Source organism: Chenopodium album, chromosome 24 (assembly GCF_948465745.1).
Source record: "Chenopodium album chromosome 24, dcCheAlbu1.1, whole genome shotgun sequence".
In the NCBI taxonomy this organism is placed as follows: domain Eukaryota; kingdom Viridiplantae; phylum Streptophyta; class Magnoliopsida; order Caryophyllales; family Amaranthaceae; genus Chenopodium; species Chenopodium album.
In genome coordinates this window covers 15,067,058-15,089,965 of record NC_137857.1, presented here as the reverse complement: position 1 = coordinate 15,089,965, position 22,908 = coordinate 15,067,058, and the positions used below count along the sequence as shown (strand labels likewise).

The 22,908-nt window shown below is 36.7% G+C and overlaps 2 protein-coding genes across 2 annotated transcripts; both read right to left on the bottom strand.

Annotated features, from left to right (window-relative positions):
• Nucleotides 1-526: 526 nt before the first annotated feature.
• On the bottom strand, nt 527-1,472 carry LOC145610601 (uncharacterized). The gene is made up of 3 exons (XM_081665911.1): nt 1,456-1,472; nt 1,326-1,406; nt 527-776 (listed from the first exon to the last, which is right to left on the bottom strand). The coding sequence occupies exons 1-3, from the start codon at nt 1,470-1,472 to the stop codon at nt 527-529; spliced, it is 348 nt and encodes a 115-aa protein (XP_081522037.1).
• Nucleotides 639-7,420, bottom strand: LOC145611261 (uncharacterized). The gene is made up of 5 exons (XM_081666574.1): nt 7,297-7,420; nt 7,135-7,205; nt 2,965-3,013; nt 1,326-2,793; nt 639-776 (listed from the first exon to the last, which is right to left on the bottom strand). The coding sequence occupies exons 1-4, from the start codon at nt 7,343-7,345 to the stop codon at nt 2,663-2,665; spliced, it is 300 nt and encodes a 99-aa protein (XP_081522700.1). The 5' UTR covers nt 7,346-7,420; the 3' UTR covers nt 639-776; nt 1,326-2,662.
• Between the last annotated feature and the right edge of the window lie 15,488 nt (nt 7,421-22,908).

Below are 22,908 nucleotides of genomic sequence, written 5' to 3'. Positions count from 1 at the left end.
CAATTCTTCTGAATCGATGTCCTGTTTTCTGATATCACATACGAATACAGGGATTAATGTATGAAGTCTAGGTGAAACACAAATGAGAGCGACTCAAAAAAACAGTAAGACATTCAGCAATCTGGGAAGTCACAATAATCACACCAATGGTGAGGAGATCCTGCAAGCTTCCTCTCACGCTTCCAGGTAAGGGGGCAGGGGAGCGTGAGTAAGTAAAGACGAACAATCCTAAAACACCTGGCATTTTACTCAAAGATGACAAAATGCAAATGATGTCTATGAGAAGATGGCACCATTCAAGAAATTTGAACAAGCAATTATGACAAAACATACGCAAAAGAACTAGAAGCTGCTTGGATTTTGAAGCTTTAATATGTCAGAGAGAACGATACTCATAATATCAGATACAAAACATTCAGAATATTGGAGAACTTCCAAGTTGAGAAAACTGTTTTTACATTTTTTCAACTTGGAATACTGGCCAATTAACTATAGGTTAATGATGTCCAAGACAGAAACAGTATAATCAATCTTCACTATCAGAACTTTCATATGCTAATCCTAGTAATGATTTCACAGTATCATCTGCTTTTTTGGGGGCTTGTTCCTTTGATAATAACTGAGAATCCTTTTGTTTTTCACTTAGCTCCTCAACCTTGTGCTCTGTCGTAGCAATTTCATTTATATCTGAATTTGACTGATTACCCTCAGATGGCCTTGACAACTTTGATCGCTTCGGTTTTATCTCTACTACTTTCTTTAGCAGGTCTTGTTGCCTACAAAATATATCCGTAAACAAATTAGATTCAGGGTATTTCTCAAGATGAAGTATAATTAGCTCCTTGAATACTTTTATCTAATTAAATTGCACATTCTGCAGTATTACAAGAGTGAGCAACCACCTACATCCATGGGTGCGTAACAAATGGTTTAGTCAATTTGGCTACAGATTGGGTAGGTTCATAATCAGATCATCTTCATGTGTTATAACCATATAAGTGCAAATAAGATATGGGCTGGATCAAAACAGCTGAATATTGTCCATTTGTAATCAGAAATTGGATAGACTCAAGGAGTTTAAAATCAATCTCATTCTAAATTAATTTAAGACAGGTTATTCAGATGAAGCAGGCAGTGATTTAGAGACCTTTAGGCATAAATGAAAAATGACAGTTGAAGCAATGGGTATAAGATCATAATGACTCCCAAGCGTTTTTTATAAATAAGAATTTGAAAAATATTATCTTGCTTTTCATCCACCAACTTAGTGCAAATGGTCCAAGAAAGATAGATGTTCATGATTTGATGCTAGAGATATAACATACCTTATTCCACTCTTTGATTTGGGCTCGACTCGAAGGGACAAAGGAGTAGGTGCAGGTGTAGAATCTGCCAAATTCGCTGCTCTGTATGAATGGTTAAGAATCACTGTAATTCAAGCATTCATCTACGTACAAAATATCAGAGGGCATTACTACACAAGTGTAAAAAGGCCATCCTTACCAGAAGGCGAATAGGACTACTATTACAATTTTGTACCAGCTAACTCATAGCATTTAATATTATGTAGTTGCTCCAAATACTAATGAGAGAAATGCTAAGCAACTAACGATCAATCTTCCAAGAAAAAAAAATAGTTAAAAAAAATAAAAACATCAACTTATCAAGCATCAAACTTGTAAAAATAACATGCTGACCCTTTTGAGTAACTGATCAGAAGGACATATCTGTCTGTTAGATCTTATATTAGGCTTAAGAGTAATACAATTATACTATGCAATGAATAGATAATTACACTAGAAAATAAATCCGGTAAGTTGATCAAAAGACTAAATATTTTAAGCAGCTCTCTGCGACTCACAATTATAACACAAAATATTAATAAGCACATTACACCAGACAAATTGACACCAAACCATCCCAACTACTACAAGTCTATCAACAATCTCAGTAACAAACTAGCAAGTAGTAATAGTCCTAACGTTGGGAATTGTTTTCTTAAAACAATTCTTAACTGGATTGAAAGTTTGAAACTAATAAGCAGGAAAAAGATGTCTCAACAAATGACATAAGGTGACGTACCATTGGCCAACCATCCTTTTTGGTTCACAAAAGCAAGAGCAGAAAAAAAATGTCTCAACAAATGACATAAGGCTATAAGAAATTTACAAGTGACGTACCATTGGCCAACCATCCTTTTTGGTTCATAAAAGCAAGCAATGAGATTACAAAAACACTTTGAGAACTAAAAAAACAAACCTACATGGATAAACCCATACGAAGATTCTGTTCTATGGAACAACCACACTACGATTGAGCAAGATCATAATCAGCTTCTGAGTTCTGACAAAAGGTATCATACTGGAAACATATATTCATATAATTCTTGCAAAAACTTTGGGATATTGATCAGGCAAAGAAAATTATTAAGAAAATAAATAAAATCTTTTAGAACTTGTAGATGAAGAGATAGCAGGTAAACAGCATAACCTAAGCTTGACAAATAGGAGATGAACTCAGGGCAGCAATATAACCAAGCGTCATAAAGTGTTTTTTAAGCTGTTCAGGTTTAATAATATAGTGAGTTACTGACAACATTTTGTCCCCTTTCCAATAGAATTTTAAATTTACTCAATACATTTATTTTTTTGTGGTGAAATTGTTATAGGAAAACCAAAAAGGATATTTTAAAAGCGGCAAATGCTCGTTTCTCAGTGCGACGTAAAAGGCGCTCAGCATCTTCCTCAGCTTCCATCTGCTCCTTTAGATAGAGAAGGTCATCACTATCCAACGCTGCATGATAAAACTTGACCAAAACTTAGATGATAAGCCTTTAACAATAAATAACAACAAAAGTACCATCTTTCAGAGGCTCAAAGTAAGATATTGTCCTCTCATGCTAGACGTACATGTAGAGAGATGCAAGCAAGGTAAAAAAAAATTAAAATAAAAAAAGGAAATTACCGCCTCTTCCATGAAGGTAGCCTCCACGTTCTCCAGCAACCTCTTGCATCTGCTTTGTCAACCAACCGGACAGAAAAGCCAGGATCCCTGTCAGGGCATGTTATCAGAAAACTCTAGACATATATATTAAGTCCTCGAAAAATCAATTTGGATAGTACAAACTCCATGTAACATAGTAATCTCTTTATACACAATACCTCCAATTCCTAATTACTGCAGAGGAAAGGAAAAGAAAAATAACATCTTCGGGAACTTCTGCCATGACAATATATCTGTGGATAGGTACTAAATGTAATTTACAAACTAGGATGTTAAACAAAAAGTCCAGAACTGGCAGCTTTCACCCCCATTGTAGCACAGTTTATTTGCTTGTAACTATTTTATTTACTTTTTTTCCATTTTATGTATGACCTAAGCAAAGCAAATTAAGTAACAATAGGGACAATCGACACTGTTTCTAGTCACAGCAAAAAAATATCCATGACAATCCACACTCACAAAAGATCATATTAAGTCACCACGAACTCATCCAAAACCTCACCAAAGAAAAAAAAAACCTCATAGTCAACTCTCTTGCAGCCCCGTTTAAAAAATCTACTAGATCCTCAAGGTGTTCCCATCTCTCTGAGCCACTCTTCTCTTCTTTAAATATTCCATTAAAGCTGCAACTTAATACCCATTTCAGAAATCAAGTTTACATTTTTTTTTTTAACTTGGAAATTACCTACGACTAAGAAAAATTGAAGCTAGTATACTAGAGTCGGAGTTTGGAATCATGGAATTAAAACTCAGTCGTTCTGTTACAAATATTGGATTTGCTTTTTCACACAACCATGTTACATAACTCCGTGACAGAATTCACGTCTTACTCCCCACATAGTCCATTACATAATGGTGACTCGCTAAGCTAGAACCATTTTTACTATTATATCCATTTTTTAAAATTATAAATTACGGAGTATGCAATTTAAAAACATGAATATTGAAGTAATTATTGTTCAGTAAACATATTACCTACCCAGATAAATTTGGTAATATTACATTGAAATAATAATTCTTAAACATAACAATATGTAAACACGTCTAAAACCAATGAATGTGATATTCTTGAAGTAATTCGCACCACGTTAGCCCTGATACATACTATTTGTTCATGACAAGCTGTTTATGCAACAAATTAACAAAAGTTGTCTACGCAGCAAAGTGATCATGATGGCATCCATGATTTTTTTTTTTTTAATACGTGGCCTTTAGTTCTCAAGTACCTAGAAGAAAGCTAAAGCAATAGATCTTAGGAAGCAAAGGTTTTTATAGTAAGACCAATCTCTCAGATATAGCTCGCAACTAGCGACCTAGTGTCACCAATCACCATGGCCCTAGCTTAAGTAAGAACTGACTCAACAAAAGGTAAAATGAGCTGCCAGTGGCATCATAAAGGAAACAGAAATCAAACAAAAAAACTTTCACCCAACTAATACATTGGATTTCTATAATTTACAAAGAACTACAAAGGACCAAACCAGATTAGATGATTACTTCATAGAACACAGAAAAGTAACAGTGCTATATGACTTTTAACCTACCAAACTAATTACGGTAGATCATTAACCTATGTGTGCTTCTTTATTTTGTACTAGCCATGGATGAAATGTTTATTGTAGGTATAAGATTGTAAAGCCTCTTATTTCAATACTTTTTAGTTTCTACACTTTTCAGAGTACTAAGTGGTTCACTCATAAATAGCACTGGATGAAAGCTGGATACATGGTAACTATGATTAGGAGGAGGGAGATCTTTCATATCTTTCAAGATAAAACCCTACAATTACGGGTCCAAAAATTAATATCAAGGATCTCAAAAAAACATGCTACTACAAATTCTTCTATGTCCAAGACATGTTGCATCACATGATCAAGTTTTCTGATCAAGACTTCCAGTAGTGTTACAAATGAGCTCTAGAAACAGAATAACTAAACTATGACATATTTGATGATCGTCTCATAAACCACTTTAGTGGCTATAACTTTGGCAACATTAAGTTAATAGCAACCCAAACAAGCTTATTCAGCAAGAATAAGTTATGTTGAATTAAAAAGCTGAGCTAAGTTCAGCAAAAAAATAAGTTCAGTTCATTAATAGATAAGATGAGGAGAGCATAGCCTAAGTCCTCCTAGCTATGAATCCATAACCCTTGCAGAAAACAACTAAATAAATAAGCATTATTAGTTTCGTAAGAACCATAGCATAAGTCCTCCACAGTAATTACACCTTACTTAATAAATATGCATTCTTTGTTTCCTATTGAGAAAATGTCATTCTACCATATGAATTTCCTGTGAACAAAGAAGAATTTGTTTCCATTTTCCAATAACTTAGAAGGCTCAACTTGGTTAAAATTGTTTCCTCAAGATACTAATCATGATTATCGTTGGTTCTTAGCCCCCCATTTCCATAGGGTACCTAACAACCCATGAATCACTTGATGGAAATGAAGGATAATGATAACTTTTTGATTTACATGGTAGCCAATTTCACCTAGTGGTTTTATTTTTAGTTGGTAGGATTCAATCCAACTGTGACAAATCCCTTTGTATTATAAGACTCCCACTCAATTACATACTCATTGGACATATATCATTCTAAAGAAAGAATGGCTTGAGCAGAGATCTATTACTGTACTCATAACCATTACTCTCTATATGAAGTCCTGAATTCGAGAAGAAAGATCCACGACCTCCTCGTCCAAAGTCACCACGAATAACACGACCACGGGTAGCGGGTGCAAAAAAATCATTAAGAGAAGAAAGCAATGTCCAAAGACTCCACCAGTAGGCTCTTCCACAGTCACAGAATCAGGCTTAGGCCGGCAAAAGCAGGGGTTTCGACCGATTTTACCTACTATTGGATTTGAACCAATGATTCTCGCCGTATGAGGCTGATGCCAGCTTGAAAATGAAATCCTCATAACGAGCACACTGTATATCCTTACATACTGTTTGTATTATAAAGCTTTCTCACAAATTTTACTTAGGCCTTGTCTGGATCTCATGTAATAGCCCATAATGTTTCATTGGATAATTGTTACGCACCTTTACATACACTTGGAATGAGAGAACTTATATGGGCCCATAACATTTCCCCCAAAAAACAAGGGTAAAACATTTCCCCCCCCCCCCCCCAAAAAAAAAAAAAAAAATCCCCCGGGGTTAACTCATACAACCAAAAATCTTCGAAACACTACCATCTTTGAACCCATCGACTTCATCTATGGTGGCTGACTGAAGCTCTCTCTCCTCTCTCCTCCTCGAACAAGCTGAAATCTTCGAAAATTTGCTCCATTCTCTTCCATGGGGATTTTTATTGGATGTTCCTCCTTTGTAATTTGCCCAAAGCGAATTTGAATCTCAAGGTCAGCCATAATCCTATTCAACACCTTTCATTCAGTTTTTGGTGATTGAATCTGTGGTTTTCTTAAGTTCATGATTCCATAAATTGTCTTTCTTGATAAATCCTTTGATTTGTCAATTGATTTCTGTGATTCTCTCTGTTTTATTTTTTTTTTTTATTTTATTTTTTTTTTACTCTGTGGCGATTAGTTTAAAATTTGTCTTATGCTACTGTAGTTGCAGCTTGCAGGCAGCTAGACGAGGTGTTTGCAAATAACGGTAGATGGCCCAACACTCATCACCCTCATGCCTAACCTTTGTTAAACATACTACCCTTGAATCGATAGCCCATTATTAATATCCCTGCAACAGTTCCTCCCTAATCATTACTCCCCTAACAACTACATATTAAAAGGCAGCCCGTTAATCTCAAAGTTGTACCAAATTCACAAAGACGAAACTAACGGAAGGAATTCGATGTAGCAAAGCAACATCAAATATTAACTTGATTATGAATAGGGTTATATCCATTATCTTTTATACAAGCTATTGCACTGAAATTTCTAAGAAATTCTGAAACTAAACCGAAATAAGGACGAATAGTAATTAAAAGCATTTAATTTAACAATGGCATCAACAAATTAAAGCATCAAATTCAAACAATAAACAATCAAAACCCTTTTTTGTCATCCAAAAATTAATTGTAAAACCCTTTGCAACAAACAAATAAATAGATGAACAAACAAAAATTGAATTCAATTAAGGGGAGATGCGACCAGCTAACCTTTGCAACCATGCGTTGAAAAGTAACATCTTCATCGTCGATTTTATCTTTACCTTTACCAAATTTCTTATCTGTAAAACAACAACAAAGAATTACAATTCAAACATCAAAAAAATGTAGAAGAAACTTTAGGGTATTGAAAATTGTGAAGAAAAATTAAACCTTTAGGGTCTGAAAGATTTGTGTACTCCCGAACTTCTCTTCCTGCCATGGCGAAAATCAGATGTTGGTAAAGGGTAACAGACTACAAGTCAATTTGGGATTGTTCAATTTTTGCAAGGCAAGAGATAGAAAAAGAGAAATAGGGATGTCACTATCTCAATGAGGCGGGTCAGAGCAGGGGTCAGCACAGCAGATTAAATCTCAGCAGAAGAATAGAGCAGATTTCAAGATACCAGAGCCAAGCCGAGCAGAGCAGATTTCAGCATTATTATTATTATTATTATTATTATTATTATTATTATTATTATTATTAAGTGCATATACCATTGATTTAGGTGAATGAAAACAAAAATATATGTGTACCTGTAGACACCCATTTGTGTCTTCCCAAAACCAAACCCAGTGATGAATGTCTTTCACGTCGAACCATTATCGAATAAGGTGAAAGTGGTTGAAAGTCAAGTGTTGCGGTTTAGTTTTAATTAAAATTCTCTTCTCTCTGTTTTTGAAAATAACTCTATTTATTTGAAAATAACCAAACCATTTTAGTTTGGTCCATAATTAAGGTCCAATAATAGTGTAGTTGGATGGGGCTCGAAAAGACCTTTTCAACGATATATTATAAGCCCAATTTCGATGAATATTGAAGAAGTTATGGCCAAAATACTAAACTGGGCCTGGTTAATTATTTAAATACGACCCTATGATCTAGAGGAGGGCCCAATGTTAATTATCATTCCTAAAATTATTAGGATTAATTATAATTTTCTGGAAGTTTCTAGAAGATTCTTTTTAATTCTAATATTATTAGATTTAATAATTAATTATTTTAAAATAGACTTTTATTTGGAGTAAAATATTATTTTATTATCTTAAAAATACGTATTTTATCTTCTGTACGGATTCCGTAGATCAAGTTGATTAAAGATCGGATTCCGCGTGAAGAAAACGCGCTAATACAGGTTGTCGCCACGCGACAGACTCTGTCGCCTCGTGACAGACATTGTCGCGTCGCGACAGAGTCGATTCCTGGCGACAGCGTGTAGTTTTATTCCTTATCAAATTCTATGTTTTTCCGGACTGTTTTCATTATAAATAGGGTCCGAATCCCTGTTTTCAGAATCATCAATTCTCATCAATTCTTCCTTAATTCTCTCTATTCTCTCTCTAAGCAATATAGCTTAATTCTTTCTCCCTCTCTTTCTAAACTAGCTTTTTACACACAATATTCCGCATTCACAAGACTTAGAGTCTCTTAGCCAAGTTCGAAGTTGCCTTCGCCCTAGACGTGCAAGGTTGATATTTTCTGAGGGTTTGGTCCAAAACTAGTCTAAACTTTATTTAATTTGATTTCGATTTAATTCTTTGATAATTCTTTATTATTTTCATTGAAGTTTACTAACTTGTGTATTTTGTTATTAGAAAGAGGTACGAGGCTTCAAAGTAAGTAGATTAGCTTACTCCCTATTTTATTAACAATGTAGAAAGCATGCTTATTATTGTTTAATATTCCTAGTATCATGTTAGGATGCTTTTAATGCTTTCTAGTATCATGTTTAGGGTGTTTTTACTCTTTCTAATAGCATGTTAGTACCATGTTAGGTTTAAGGCTTTGATCTTTATTGTTTAGTGACATGCTAGGATTTGTCATTAATCTTGTTAGTATCATGCCTAGGATCTTGCTATTATATTTAAGCTTTATTATGCCTTATCATGCTATTATCATCGTTATTGTTATTTATTGATTTATCCTTATATTGCTTGATATATTTATTGTTATTGCTTGATCACACCTTTTATGATTGTTAAAGGGAATTTGTACTTGAAATCACACTTAATAAGATAATTAATAATTTGGTTTAGGCTAATGTGATTTTAATTCAAGTGATCGCCAATAATAGTATTATTTGTGCATTAATTTCAACCAACATAGATAAACAGGGTAGGTTTAATATAATGTTTGTATGTTATTCGAAAAGCGCACATGAATACGAGCAGAACAAAGTAGAGGCCTATTTTATAGGGCGGGTCCTTTCTTTTGTAAATTGGATTCGTACCCTCATCTCCGGACCCTGTTTGGTTCAAGACCTTATGGAGTAGTTGATGGTCCTTTGGATTGTCTTTTGGGTTAACAAGTTCCTAAAACTTGTTGGCGACTCTTTTTTGCTCTTTTTCTTTCTCTTTGGAACGCTACCGTACTTTAGTGTATGATCACAGTGGGGTTCAAGTTTGGGGTTATCGTAATGCTTGAAATATTCCCTACAGTTTTTGGCGACTCCACCGGGGAGGATTTCTATTTATATTCCTGAAATTTATTTAATTTTGGCAATTATTTAGAATGAGCGGATGAGACTCGAAAAATTCTAAGTATTTCATGTGCGTGATTTGATTAACATTATTGTCATATGCATTAAAAGGTCCTCATGGGAGCACCCCATGAGTCAATCCATAGGAATTTTACACGTAGGAAATTTGAGAAATATCTTTCATGACTAGAATTGAAAAGATGATGTGAAATCTGGAAAATTCGAAGAACACAGAAACTTGCCAAGGCATGTAGGAACTAGCGTCTAGAAAACAGGGCTTGTCGCCCGTAAAAAGTTTATGTCGCCTGGCGACAGGAGCTTTTTTGCGGCGACAGTCCCTGTAGTCTGGCGCCAAGTTCTTCCAATACCGAGCCAGGGGTCTGCCTTCTTGCTTTGACCATTTCTAGCATTGTTGGCTTGATTTTGCTTATTGATTGAGTCATTTTCTCACTTTTCTGAACCCATATGTGTTCTACATATGGAAATAACCCTCTGGGGGTTCCTGCTTCACTTGCCCAATGGAATATCCCACTATCATGTGCAAAGTTCAGATTTGGGTACGTGCAAAGTTTGTGAATCCACCAAACCATGGAGTCGAGTTCGATTTCATCACGAACTCGCGGAATCCTGTCCATTCGCTCTAACCCTCCCGGTAGGCTTGTGTGCAATGCATATGGATTCATAACCATGGACCTTTTTGACTTAACCCATATCCTCGAACTTTAGAGAACTAGAGCCATGGTTAGGTTGCAAACTCATCATATTGTGACTATGTGAACTACTTGTGCACCCTTGCTTGTATATATTATATGCGTGTTAACCGTTTGTTTGACTTGTGTTAAAGACTAAATAAATTGACTAATGACTAAAAGGACTTTGTCTAATTAATTAATTTTGAATTAATTAAAAGCTAATAAATTAATCAATTCGACTTAGTACGACTTTAGGCATGTCCATTTAGAATAAAATTACTGGAAACAGTCCAGGTTAATGTTCCAGCAATGGCACAGAAATTTGGACTGTGGCGCTGCAGTTTAGTGCCTGTCGCCTGGCGACAGGCTCTAAACAGTGGCGACAGTCCTGTTGTTTTAGCGACAGTCCAGTTTTTCTTGCTCGAGTCATCACGACAAGTCTAATTAACAGTCTACTAATCGGTTTATCAATTTATTAATGGTTCAAACCATGTTTAAGTCTTTAATTGAGTTTAGCATTTAAAGTCCAATGGTCATACACTAAGAGTCAAAGCATGTCACTCACACACACATAAAGCACACACATAACATGTTTGTCACATTATGACCATGTCTAGAGAGTCTTGAATGCGTGTTTTCCGTCATTTTTTTAGGGGGGTAAGTCGGATATTAATCCTCCAATTTTAAAACTTCATTAAAATTTCCCTTAAAATATATACCCCATTTTTGCCTATTCTTTTTAATTTTTAAACCATAAAGTCAAGTCAATTAGAGTCAAGTATTAAAACAAATATGGTTTAACTTACAGCGCGTGGACAAGAAAGGAAGGGCGTTTAATCAAGGACAACACTTTTGTTCAAGTCTTACTTTTTGACAAACCAATCGGTAGGAAAAGGAAAGCTAAGAAGGCAATGGCTAGTCAAGAAGAACTTAATGAGGTCAAGGGACAGGTAGCCAACTTGGCTGAGATGTTACAAAACCTATCGCTGCAAATAAGTAATCCTGAAAAACAGAAACAAATGGACCTAATCCAGGAAAGCTTGGGCAAGCTGTCCAACGACTTTAGATTCCAAGAGATTAGCTCCCAAGGGGTCTCGGTGGATAAGGACCTTCTCCCACAGAAGTTCAATCCCAATGACATCCCTAAATTTAAGGCTATGGATAACCCTTATTTTCATTTAAGAGCTTTTGAAACTGTAATGAACATTAAGGGGATAGATAGAAAGGCATTTCACTCTGTATTTTCATTATCTTTAGAAGTTGTATGTCAACAGTGGTACTTTTCACTTGATAAAGAAAAGACCTCCAGTTGGGAATCTATTGTAAGTGCTTTCATTGAAAGGTATAAATGCAATATACAAATTGAAACCGATCATAGAGAGCTAGAAATGCTAAAGCAAAAAGAAAATGAAGGTTTCACCTCCTTCTTTAATAAATGGAGGGAAACTACTGCAAAAATGGTTGAAGTACCTAGTGAAAAAGAATCTGTCAGGATGTTCATTAAGAACCTCCAAGAAAAATATTCTAAACACCTTAGGTACCAAAGCAATCTAAACACCTTTAAGGCTGTCTATGATATTGTGACGTGGGAAAATTAGGTCGTTGGACTAATCCTCCTAAGACAAACAAAATTTATAAACACTCAACAAACCTAAATACAAGTATAGAGGTAAGTCAAGGGTCGAACCCAAAGGAACGGTAATGTCTAAGTGCTTTCAATTATGTGCCTAAGCTAGGTCGGAAACGAAGGGTAAAAGAGGATACTAACAACTACTAAGACAAAGAAATCAAGCAAATAAAATGCTAGGGATTAGGATTCACTTATATTAGCAATGAACAATGCAAATTGGTTTAGGAAGTTGACTAAGTCAAGCAATGTGAGGGAAAATCAATTATGCAACCAAAAGAGCATATCAAGCTATTCTCCTAGAGGTCTAACTAGCGTCAACTACGATAAACTCTTGCTAGGAAACATCACAAGACACCTCAATCGTGTAAATGCAAGCCACAAATCAATGGTCCGTATCAATGTGAACTTACAATGCAATCTAGTGTGAATAACAAGGGTGATCAAGCCTAAATCAAACACACACATGCACATAATCAATTAACCAATTTAATCACATCATCAACTCCATCAAAATCCCCAATCTACATCAATCCATTACATAATACAAGCTTCACCAAATCCCTAACCAAACTACTACTCTAGCAACATCATCAATTCAACAAACAACTAAAGTAATCAACAATCAACAATCAAAGAATCTACAATTAAAGAAGAACAATTACTCTAATCAAACATCAATCATCAAATCATCAAAATCTAATCAAAATCAAACAATCTAAACATGAATACTAAACAAAACAATAAATGAGATAGAGTTTAGAAATGCTCATTGATAATAGAGTAGATCTCCAATACAATTGTCACCATTGGATCTTCAATCTCTCAATCACCATTGAAATTCTTCACTTTCTCTCTCTAAAATCTACTCCTAAAACTAACCCCTAAATCTAGAGAGAGAAGCTCTCAACTAAGCTAAGAATATGATCTAATTCTCTTATGAAAACTTCTTACAAAAATTGGGTTCAAATAGGTATAAGAAGAGAGAGAAAATCGTCAAAATCCGATCGGAAAAGACCCACGTTGGTGCGGCCACACAACAGGGGATGTGCGCCCGCACAACCATGATGTGCGGCCGCACATCCTTCGTGTGCGCCCGCACATCCTTCGTGTGCGCCCGCACATTCTGCGCGTGCGGCCGCACGCAGCTGGGTTTCTTCGAATCTTCAACTCTTCAAGCTCAAGGGGTGCACACATGATTTATGATGGTGATGGAGGACAAGGTAGGCAGTAGCTAAGGCTTAATATTGAGGGCACACACTTCCTTTGGAGGGAGCACAAGAGAAGAACCAAGACTTGGAACTTCCACTTCTTTGCATCTTGAGCTTCCCAAACTCCATGAACTTGATCCTAAAGCCTCTTCCACCATAATGGATCACCAAAATCACGACCCGACCCTCGTCCAATACCTACAACCACGAAAATAGAGCAAATAAAGAAGAAAAGACTAGAAAACCAACGAAAAGCACAAAAGCTACAAAATAAGAGAAGAAAGGTAAAAACTAAGCAACAAAGCATAAAACTAAGCACTTATTAAGCATGAAAGCTATGAAAAGAGAATAGAAATGACCTAAATGCTCGTCAAATGTGTGCCATTTATGACACACATCAAATACCCCCAAGCTTACCTTTTGCTCGTCCTCGAGCAAAACAAAACCAAGGGAGTGGAAATGACGAGCTTAATGAAACAAACTAAAGAAGAGACGAGATGAGAATATACACTAACTCACTTTCGTAGGAATCACGGTTGTTTTTAGCTACAAAAAGCCCTTTAAACCCCAAAGTCGCCTATGAGGACGAGTGAGGTCTCGTAAGGGTATCCTAAGAGTTTGACCCATAACTCTCATAATAAAACAAACAAGGCAAAGCATGAACAAGAAAACAAAATACAAGAAAAGCAAACAAATGTTCATGAAAGGACTTTTGCAAATGTACAAGTACAAGTGGATGCAAATCTTTCTAAACAAGTAAGGGAGTGCACGCTCCAAGATACCCAAGGTTGATTGAAACATAAATATGCTAAGCATAGGAACTAGCTTTCACAATCCACTTTCATCCCAAACAATCTTACCGCGTTCTTCCTAATAGCTTCAAATCGACCTCAAGTGAGCATCCAAATGATTCCACGAAGGAACCGGAAAAAGAGAATTTTTAGGCTACTCGACATCTTGACTTTTGCATCCCCTCTCCCTATTCCTAAAACTCACATTCCTCTCCACCGATGAATGACTCAACCATTTAGGTCAAAAGGTCTTTCCCCAAGGTTGTAACGTAAGGCAATAAGGGTGAAGGTAGGCTAAAAATTTGAAATTTGGTGGTTTTCCTAATAATGAAGCAAAGAATGGCCAATTCTTAGAATCACAATCAAGTAGTCACCAATCCAAACAAAAATACTCACACCCCCAAGCTTATTCAAAGCTATAAACCACAAACATATATACACAAAGCGTGAGAACGCTTCCCCCCCAAGCTTAAATGGAGCATTGTCCTCAATGCTCAAAAAGGGAGAAAACTCACAACAAAATATTTTTGAATTTTTCATTTTTCACTTTTTTATTTAGTGCTTTGTCCTCGCCTCTTTCTACTTTGGACGGCTTTTTCGAATTTGCACTTATTTGTCCATGCCTTTTGTAATGTAGGACGGCTTTTACTCATACTCATTTGCCATTATTCACAAAGAAGACATAACACAATCTTACTATCATAAGAACCAAACATTCCAACTTCTCCTCCACAACCTCCATCAACGTGATCAATTGCTTCACAAAAACCAAGAAAAGTAGAAAAATGAAACAAAAGGCCAAAGATCTAAAGATGTGGCTTGAAAAGAAGGGATAAGGCTCAAATGGTTGCAAGAAGGCAAATGTAAACCCAAAAATAAAGAAAGAAACGAATTATCCTAAAAATGAAAAATACCACCCCGAAAAAGGTGCCTTTGTCCTCCCTAAATGGTTCGGTCTCGGATTCAAGATCTATGAGTCAAGTTTCAAGATTAGGTTTGCAAGAAGTCAAGGATCCATGCCGCTCATACAAGTAAGGTAGAAGGCTTGAAAAACATAGAACTCACATGGTTGTAGCAAAAACTCACTATTGGCGTCAAATCGACTATAGGAAGCAACTACCAAACGGGCCACAAACAAGTAGAATCCGGCTTCATGTTCCCACTAGTTCTAACCAACTACCTTAGCATGCTTTATCCTAGAATCAACCAAGCGTACTCTCAAACCGTGCACACCATTACCATTTAGGAAGAAATGCATTCAATTATACAAGTCCAAATGTTATTATGTTCAAAGCAAGAACAAAACAAAACACATTGCAAATTTGCCTTGATAGAAAGGAAAATCTTTTTGGAGTTTTTCAAAATAAGAGAAACATGGAAAAGCATATACAAAGGTGCAAAGCATATATGAATCAAAATCCCACCAAACATGATAGAATACCCTCCCCCAAGCTTGAATGAGACAATACACTCAAACATAAATCATATAATCCATGGGAGGGGAAAACAAGGAGATCAATCCAACAAACCAACATATGTCCAACAAGTCATCATCCACTAGAGAAAGAGCAAAGAAAGATATTACCGGATTTGAGGTGGGTGTAAATACCCGCAAATGACCCAATTTAAACCTTTCAAAGCTAATTTCTCAAGAATTAAACCTTGTTTCCATATGCTCGCAAAGATAGGAGTCAACCTTCCTTGATTCTTGATCCAAATCGAAGCACCCAAGTATATCAAGTCATGTACCTAGCAAAAGGCACACAAAAATTTCCATGAGAGAAAAATCTATTCTAAAAAGAAAAGGAAAATCTAATCTAAAACACGGGTTACTTCCCGAGAAAGGCTTGCTTAAGGTCCAAGCTTGACCGCTCTAGTAAAATAATAATTCAACGCACGCAAGAGCTTGTCAAATGCACTACTACACATTTCATAAGAAAGTATGTGTGCACATGACAAAAATAAGGCATGCAACAAGCATAGTGCACACCTATGAGGAGAGAGATGCCAAGAGAAGGAAGAAGAATTAAAAGAAAACTCAACAAAATAAGAAGAAGAAGAAGAAAAAGAGGAAGAAAAGGAAAAAGAAGGCAAACTCTCCTCAAAATATTTTTGGGTGGCATCGTCACCCTTTTCCCAAATTGGAGACAAAGGAGCCACATTCAAATCTTCATAGACATAAGGATCCCCAATAGGCTTACCAATAAAGGAAGGGAGAAAAATAGGGCAATAAGGGAGGTGATTAAACTTTTGAGAGAAAGGGGTATGAGAAATAGGCAAAGGGTTTGCTACTCCTTCAACATAAGGTCTCACATCACCAATGAGGGCATGAAAATCAATCATAGAATCCTCAAAAGAAGAACACTCATGATCACCATCTCCCTCAAACATCCAACTCCCAAGAGGAACCACATAATCTCCTCCACTACCTTCATGAACAATAGCTCCCTCAACTTCCTTAAAGCCTAGAGTCTCAAAACCATGCATGAATGGAGGCAAATTAATTTCAAAACCATCTCTCTCCCATGAAGCATCATCAATGAACTTGCTTAAAAGGCTATGCCTATTCCCTATGCACTCAACAAACACATTTGTCATAACCTCAAACGAGTCCAAATACTCATGGATAGAAGAGTCACATTCATACACTTGAAACTCATCACAATCAACAAAGGAAGAGATGTCTAGACTTAAAATTTCATCAAACTCATTATCACTCTCGACTCTCTCTCCTTCACTCTTATGCTCAACAATAGGATCCTCACACACTCTTGGTTGCTCGGAATTACCATCATCACCCTCAACACACACATTGGATTTGTAACTTTCACACATAAGCATCAAAGATGACAATTGGCTTCCTAGCTCTTCATTTCTCCTTCTTCCCTCCTCAAGACGCTCCTCATTCTTTCTCATCATCTCCAATTGACTTCTTAAACAATTAAGAGTCGACTCTTTTGTAGGCCCAAGATCATCACGAAGCTCAACATGCCTAATTTGAGTTTCCAAGGTAGCAACAAGAGATTCAAAAGGGGTAGGAGATTGAGGCTCAACAAGAGAAGAAGAAGTACAACCAAAGGTGGGATCATCATCATTATAAACATGAGCATTTTCATCAAATAAGGGGTTGGGAGCATTTTCAAATGTATGAGATTTGTTAGCTTGAACATGCAACACATTATCATGAACAAATGAGGAAATAGAATTGGAAGCATTTGTTCTAGGTTCAACTATGGGATTATGTGACACATCATGGTAAATCATGCTAGCATTGAAAGAATTAACACATTGCACATCAAAAATAGAAGCACGTTTACCCTTGTTATAAACTTCCCAAGCAAACCAAACATAAAATTTCCAAGCATCTTCAATAGAAAATCCTCTAAAATCACCATTATGCATTCCTTCAACTATATCCCTAGTGTGCTCATTCAAACCATGATAACAAATCTCACAAGCTTCCCAAAGACTACAACAATTATAGTCAAGAAATTCCTTAAGTCTATTGAAATATTCACAAAAAGGCTCATCATCATGTAGAGAAAAAGATAGACATGCCATTTTTACAAAGGAAATAAAAACAAAATAAAAGAAAAGTATACACAAAGACCTAGACTCAAGCAATCAAAAACACTCAAACATAGACACCGTTCCCCGGCAACGGCGCCATTTTGACGTGGGAAAATTAGGTCGTTGGACTAATCCTCCTAAGCCAAACAAAATTTATAAACACTCAACAAACCTAAATACAAGTATAGAGGTAAGTCAAGGGTCGAACCCAAAGGAACGGTAATGTCTAAGTGCTTTCAATTATGTGCCTAAGCTAGGTCGGAAACGAAGGGTAAAAGAGGATACTAACAACTACTAAGACAAAGAAATCAAGCAAATAAAATGCTAGGGATTAGGATTCACTTATATTAGCAATGAACAATGCAAATTGGTTTAGGAAGTTGACTAAGTCAAGCAATGTGAGGGAAAATCAATTATGCAACCAAAAGAGCATATCAAGCTATTCTCCTAGAGGTCTAACTAGCGTCAACTACGATAAACTCTTGCTAGGAAACATCACAAGACACCTCAATCGTGTAAATGCAAGCCACAAATCAATGGTCCGTATCAATGTGAACTTACAATGCAATCTAGTGTGAATAACAAGGGTGATCAAGCCTAAATCAAACACACACATGCACATAATCAATTAACCAATTTAATCACATCATCAACTCCATCAAAATCCCCAATCTACATCAATCCATTACATAATACAAGCTTCACCAAATCCCTAACCAAACTACTACTCTAGCAACATCATCAATTCAACAAACAACTAAAGTAATCAACAATCAACAATCAAAGAATCTACAATTAAAGAAGAACAATTACTCTAATCAAACATCAATCATCAAATCATCAAAATCTAATCAAAATCAAACAATCTAAACATGAATACTAAACAAAACAATAAATGAGATAGAGTTTAGAAATGCTCATTGATAATAGAGTAGATCTCCAATACAATTGTCACCATTGGATCTTCAATCTCTCAATCACCATTGAAATTCTTCACTTTCTCTCTCTAAAATCTACTCCTAAAACTAACCCCTAAATCTAGAGAGAGAAGCTCTCAACTAAGCTAAGAATATGATCTAATTCTCTTATGAAAACTTCTTACAAAAATTGGGTTCAAATAGGTATAAGAAGAGAGAGAAAATCGTCAAAATCCGATCGGAAAAGACCCACGTTGGTGCGGCCACACAACAGGGGATGTGCGCCCGCACAACCATGATGTGCGGCCGCACATCCTTCGTGTGCGCCCGCACATTCTGCGCGTGCGGCCGCACGCAGCTGGGTTTCTTCGAATCTTCAACTCTTCAAGCTCAAGGGGTGCACACATGATTTATGATGGTGATGGAGGACAAGGTAGGCAGTAGCTAAGGCTTAATATTGAGGGCACACACTTCCTTTGGAGGGAGCACAAGAGAAGAACCAAGACTTGGAACTTCCACTTCTTTGCATCTTGAGCTTCCCAAACTCCATGAACTTGATCCTAAAGCCTCTTCCACCATAATGGATCACCAAAATCACGACCCGACCCTCGTCCAATACCTACAACCACGAAAATAGAGCAAATAAAGAAGAAAAGACTAGAAAACCAACGAAAAGCACAAAAGCTACAAAATAAGAGAAGAAAGGTAAAACTAAGCAACAAAGCATAAAACTAAGCACTTATTAAGCATGAAAGCTATGAAAAGAGAATAGAAATGACCTAAATGCTCGTCAAATGTGTGCCATTTATGACGCACATCATATTGGAATTAATATTGAAGATGACCTCGCTAAACAAAAAGCTGCTAATAATAACTCAAATAGTGGCTGGAAAAATAAGAAGAACGACAATCCTTCTTCATCCAAATCCACCCACTCAAACAATGTTAGCACCTTTAATCTAAATGAAGTTCTGGCAATGAATAACAATCAAGGACAAAAGAAGCCATTTAGGAAGAATTATACTCCTATTGGTATGAGTTGTGACCCCGCATTTGACCGCTTACATGCAAAAGGTCTTATAACTCCCATTGGACCATTTGGGGACCCACCTGTCGAAAGGAGAACGGCTAGCTGGAACCCAAATGCACATTGCAAATATCACCAAGGTAGGGGTCATCCTACGGAAAATTGTTGGAGGCTAAAAGAAGCTATTCAAGACTTGATCGACAGTAACAAGCTTCCATTGCCCCCTGCAAGCAAGAAGCCAAGCATCAACACCGCACCGCTGTCAGATTCTTTGGCTATTTCCGACGAAGAAAATCAAGTGGACCCATCTAGTCTCATAGAGCCTATCGAGACCATTGAAGAAGAAATCTTCGAAGATGCTCTCGAATTCCATGGCCAAGAACCTGCGACTAAGCAAGAAGTTTTGGCGTTGACATCAATATTGTCAGAAATGTACAAGTTGCTATCACAAACCTTTGAGGCTATAAGAGAGAAAAATGAGTTACTTAAAAGTAAACCTCCACCCAAGCAAAAGAAACCTTTTTCTCTCCAAGTGATTGACACTCCCAGGAAAAATAATAAAAGTTATACTCCAATTGGGACGTCGTATGCTAACATGTTCAAAATGCTCTCCGAGAATGGTAAAATTAAACCTCTCGAACCGAGACCATTTGAGTCACTAAAAAGAATGGACAAATACTATTGTTCATATCATCAATCAGGGGGACATACAATAGAACACTGCTTCAAGTTCAAGGATTTGGTTCAACGTTTGATTGATGAAAAGAAATTGGTTCAACTTCCACAAGATGCTACAATTAATGGAGTGTGGGACAGTGATGATGAGGACGTTTACCTTAAGGATATTGAAGAGACTCCTCTATCAACAATATACCCAGTAAGTGACATTTGGGATGAGGAAGATTCGCCCATAGATGTCCTCACCAGATCCGGGAGAGTACAACCTCCCATTTCAACACAACCTATACCTACTATCCAGCGAATTCCCGTGCCTATTATAGAAGACAACGATGTTGTCAAACAACTGAAAAAGACTAAGGTGGAAATGAATGTATGGAAGCTCTTAGCTACATCCCGGGAGCATGGGGTTGCAGTCATGGATGCTTTGGCTAAAGTAGGCATAAATTCGAACACTACTCCTGAGGGACTTGCTAACTTCCTCACGAATGATCTTCCAAGTCCAATCAACTTAGTCACTTTTTCGGATAAGGATCTACCACCGGAAGGTGACAAACACAATAAAGCTCTAAACCTCACAGTCATATGCAAAAGGATGAACGTTCCTATGACTCTTGTGGATAATGGTTCAGCAATTAATGTGTGCCCACTTAGAACCGCAAGAATGTTAGGAATAAGAGATGAGGATTTATCCCCATCAACTCAAGGCATAAGAGCTTATGATAACTCACGCCGTCAAGCACTAGGGACAATTACCATGAATATAACGGCGGGTGCAATTGAGCATGCCACCACATTTCAAATAGTGGATATCAAGGCATCCTTTAACTTGCTATTGGGACGCCCTTGGCTTCATGAGTTAAAGGCCGTCCCTTCATCTCTTCATCAACAAGTAAAGGCCATAGTTGGAGGAATTCCAATTACCATTGATGCTTCATCCATGAGGATCAAAACAGTAGAAAATCCACTAATTAATGTGGAACATGATGAAAATGATGAGGATTTGTGGGGCTTTAGCGAAGAGGTCTCCTTAATAGAGAAAGACGAAAGGACCCCTCTTCATTACGACCTCCACTCAAATATGACAACTAATGCTATTCTGAGAAAACAATTTTACTTTCGGACTTGGTTTTGAACCAACTCGTGAAGACCTTAAGTGGGCCCAGGAAAAATCAAGAGCACGAAGGAATGCTCGTGCACAAAAGAGGGAGATACCCATGGATCAATATCCTCTCACCTTAAATGGACAATTTATAAGAGAAGGAGAGGATTATCCTTGTCATGAATTTCCTGAACCCTTCGTTGTAAATGGCATAAGACAACCTGGGTTCGAAATCTTTTTGGATTGTTGCTTCCTAGACGAAATCCTAACTCCAATTTATAAGGAGAAGGCACCTCCTTGCTTTGACTTTAATGTCATGGGACTCCTCTTTGGAAGAGAAAGGAATGAGCCAAGATACGCGCGTGGAAGATAATTCTTCACTCATCCAAACGGTTCTCCAAAGTGAAGGCTTTGATCCCTCGGAATTTATCACTCCAATAGAAGATCAAGAGCGTGGATGGCGCAAGACGGTGAAGATAACCGCTACAAATGGAAAGAAGATTTCAGTTACTACAGGACAAGGACCAATGTTCGATGAATCGTCTGAGTCAGAGTCTGAGTTAGAGTCTTCCCCTATCGAGTCTTCCAAACCTTTAGTTGTAGCACCCTCGCCTTCTATTTCTATTCCTAGGATAGTTAGCAATCAAGTCCCAACGGACATTTCTTTATTTGATGTAATGATTTCTGAATTCAATAATACGTCTTCTTCCCCGTATTCTTCTTGTTTTTCTTTATCTAAAGATGACGAGCATTGCTTAACTAATGATGAAAATGATAAAGAAATAATTAAAGCAATGGAAACACTTGAAAACAGGACACCAATAATTGAGGATACAGAAATGATTGATATCTCAAAAGATCCAACCATTAAAAGAGAAGTTAAAATCGGACTAACACTAAGTAAAGATGAAAGAACCGATTTAATTAATCTACTTAAAGAATTCATTGATGTATTCGCTTGGTCATACGAAGATATGCAAGACATTAATAGAGAGATAGCTGAGCGCGGGGAAATTAGGTCGTTGACTAACCTCCTCACGGCCAAACAAAATTTATTATAATCCTAAACTAACCCCTAAACAAGTCTAGTGGTAAGTTCGGAGTCGAACCACAAGGAACGGTAATGTTGGATTGTTCTCGATCTAATGCTTAAGCTACGCCGAAGTCGGTTTATGGATAGTGGACACTACAACTACACTAACACACATATAAAGATCAAGATATTATAAAGTCTACTAGGGGCAAAGATCCACTTTGAACAATTAACAAGTTAATGGGAATCGATTTGATAATCAATCATGCAAAGAAAGAATTAAAATGAGAATTAATTACACTCAAGAGCAATCTCTCAAATTCCTAGCCTAGATCCCTCATTGACTAGGTGCATAGAAGAAATTTACCCAAAATGCAATCAAATACATAAATTCTAATTCACAATCCCTTGTCAAACTAGAACTAACATGCAATTAAGTTTGCTATCTTGGGAGATCAATCCAATCTAAAACAAACAACATGCCATCCTCAATTCAATCAATTTAATCACACAATTATCATCAAATTTATCTCAAGTAACTCAATTAACCATACCAAAGCTTCACTCAACACCTAGTAGAATGAAATCTACTTAAACATGATTAACAAAGCAATTAATAAAGCATAAAGAGAGAAAAGAGTAAGAAATGCTCATTGAT

Excerpts from the sequence above, each read along its gene's own strand:
- LOC145611261 (XM_081666574.1), bottom strand. The coding sequence starts at position 7,345 with ATGGCAGGAAGAGAAGTTCGGGAGTACACAAATCTTTCAGACCCTAAA. Across the intron at positions 3,014-7,134 it reads TTCAACGCATGGTTGCAAAG|ATGCAAGAGGTTGCTGGAGA; the intron begins GTTAGCTGGTCG and ends TTGACAAAGCAG. Across the intron at positions 2,794-2,964 it reads CTACCTTCATGGAAGAGGCG|CGTTGGATAGTGATGACCTT; the intron begins GTAATTTCCTTT and ends TTTATCATGCAG.
- LOC145610601 (XM_081665911.1), bottom strand. Across the intron at positions 777-1,325 it reads AAATCAAAGAGTGGAATAAG|GCAACAAGACCTGCTAAAGA; the intron begins GTATGTTATATC and ends TATATTTTGTAG.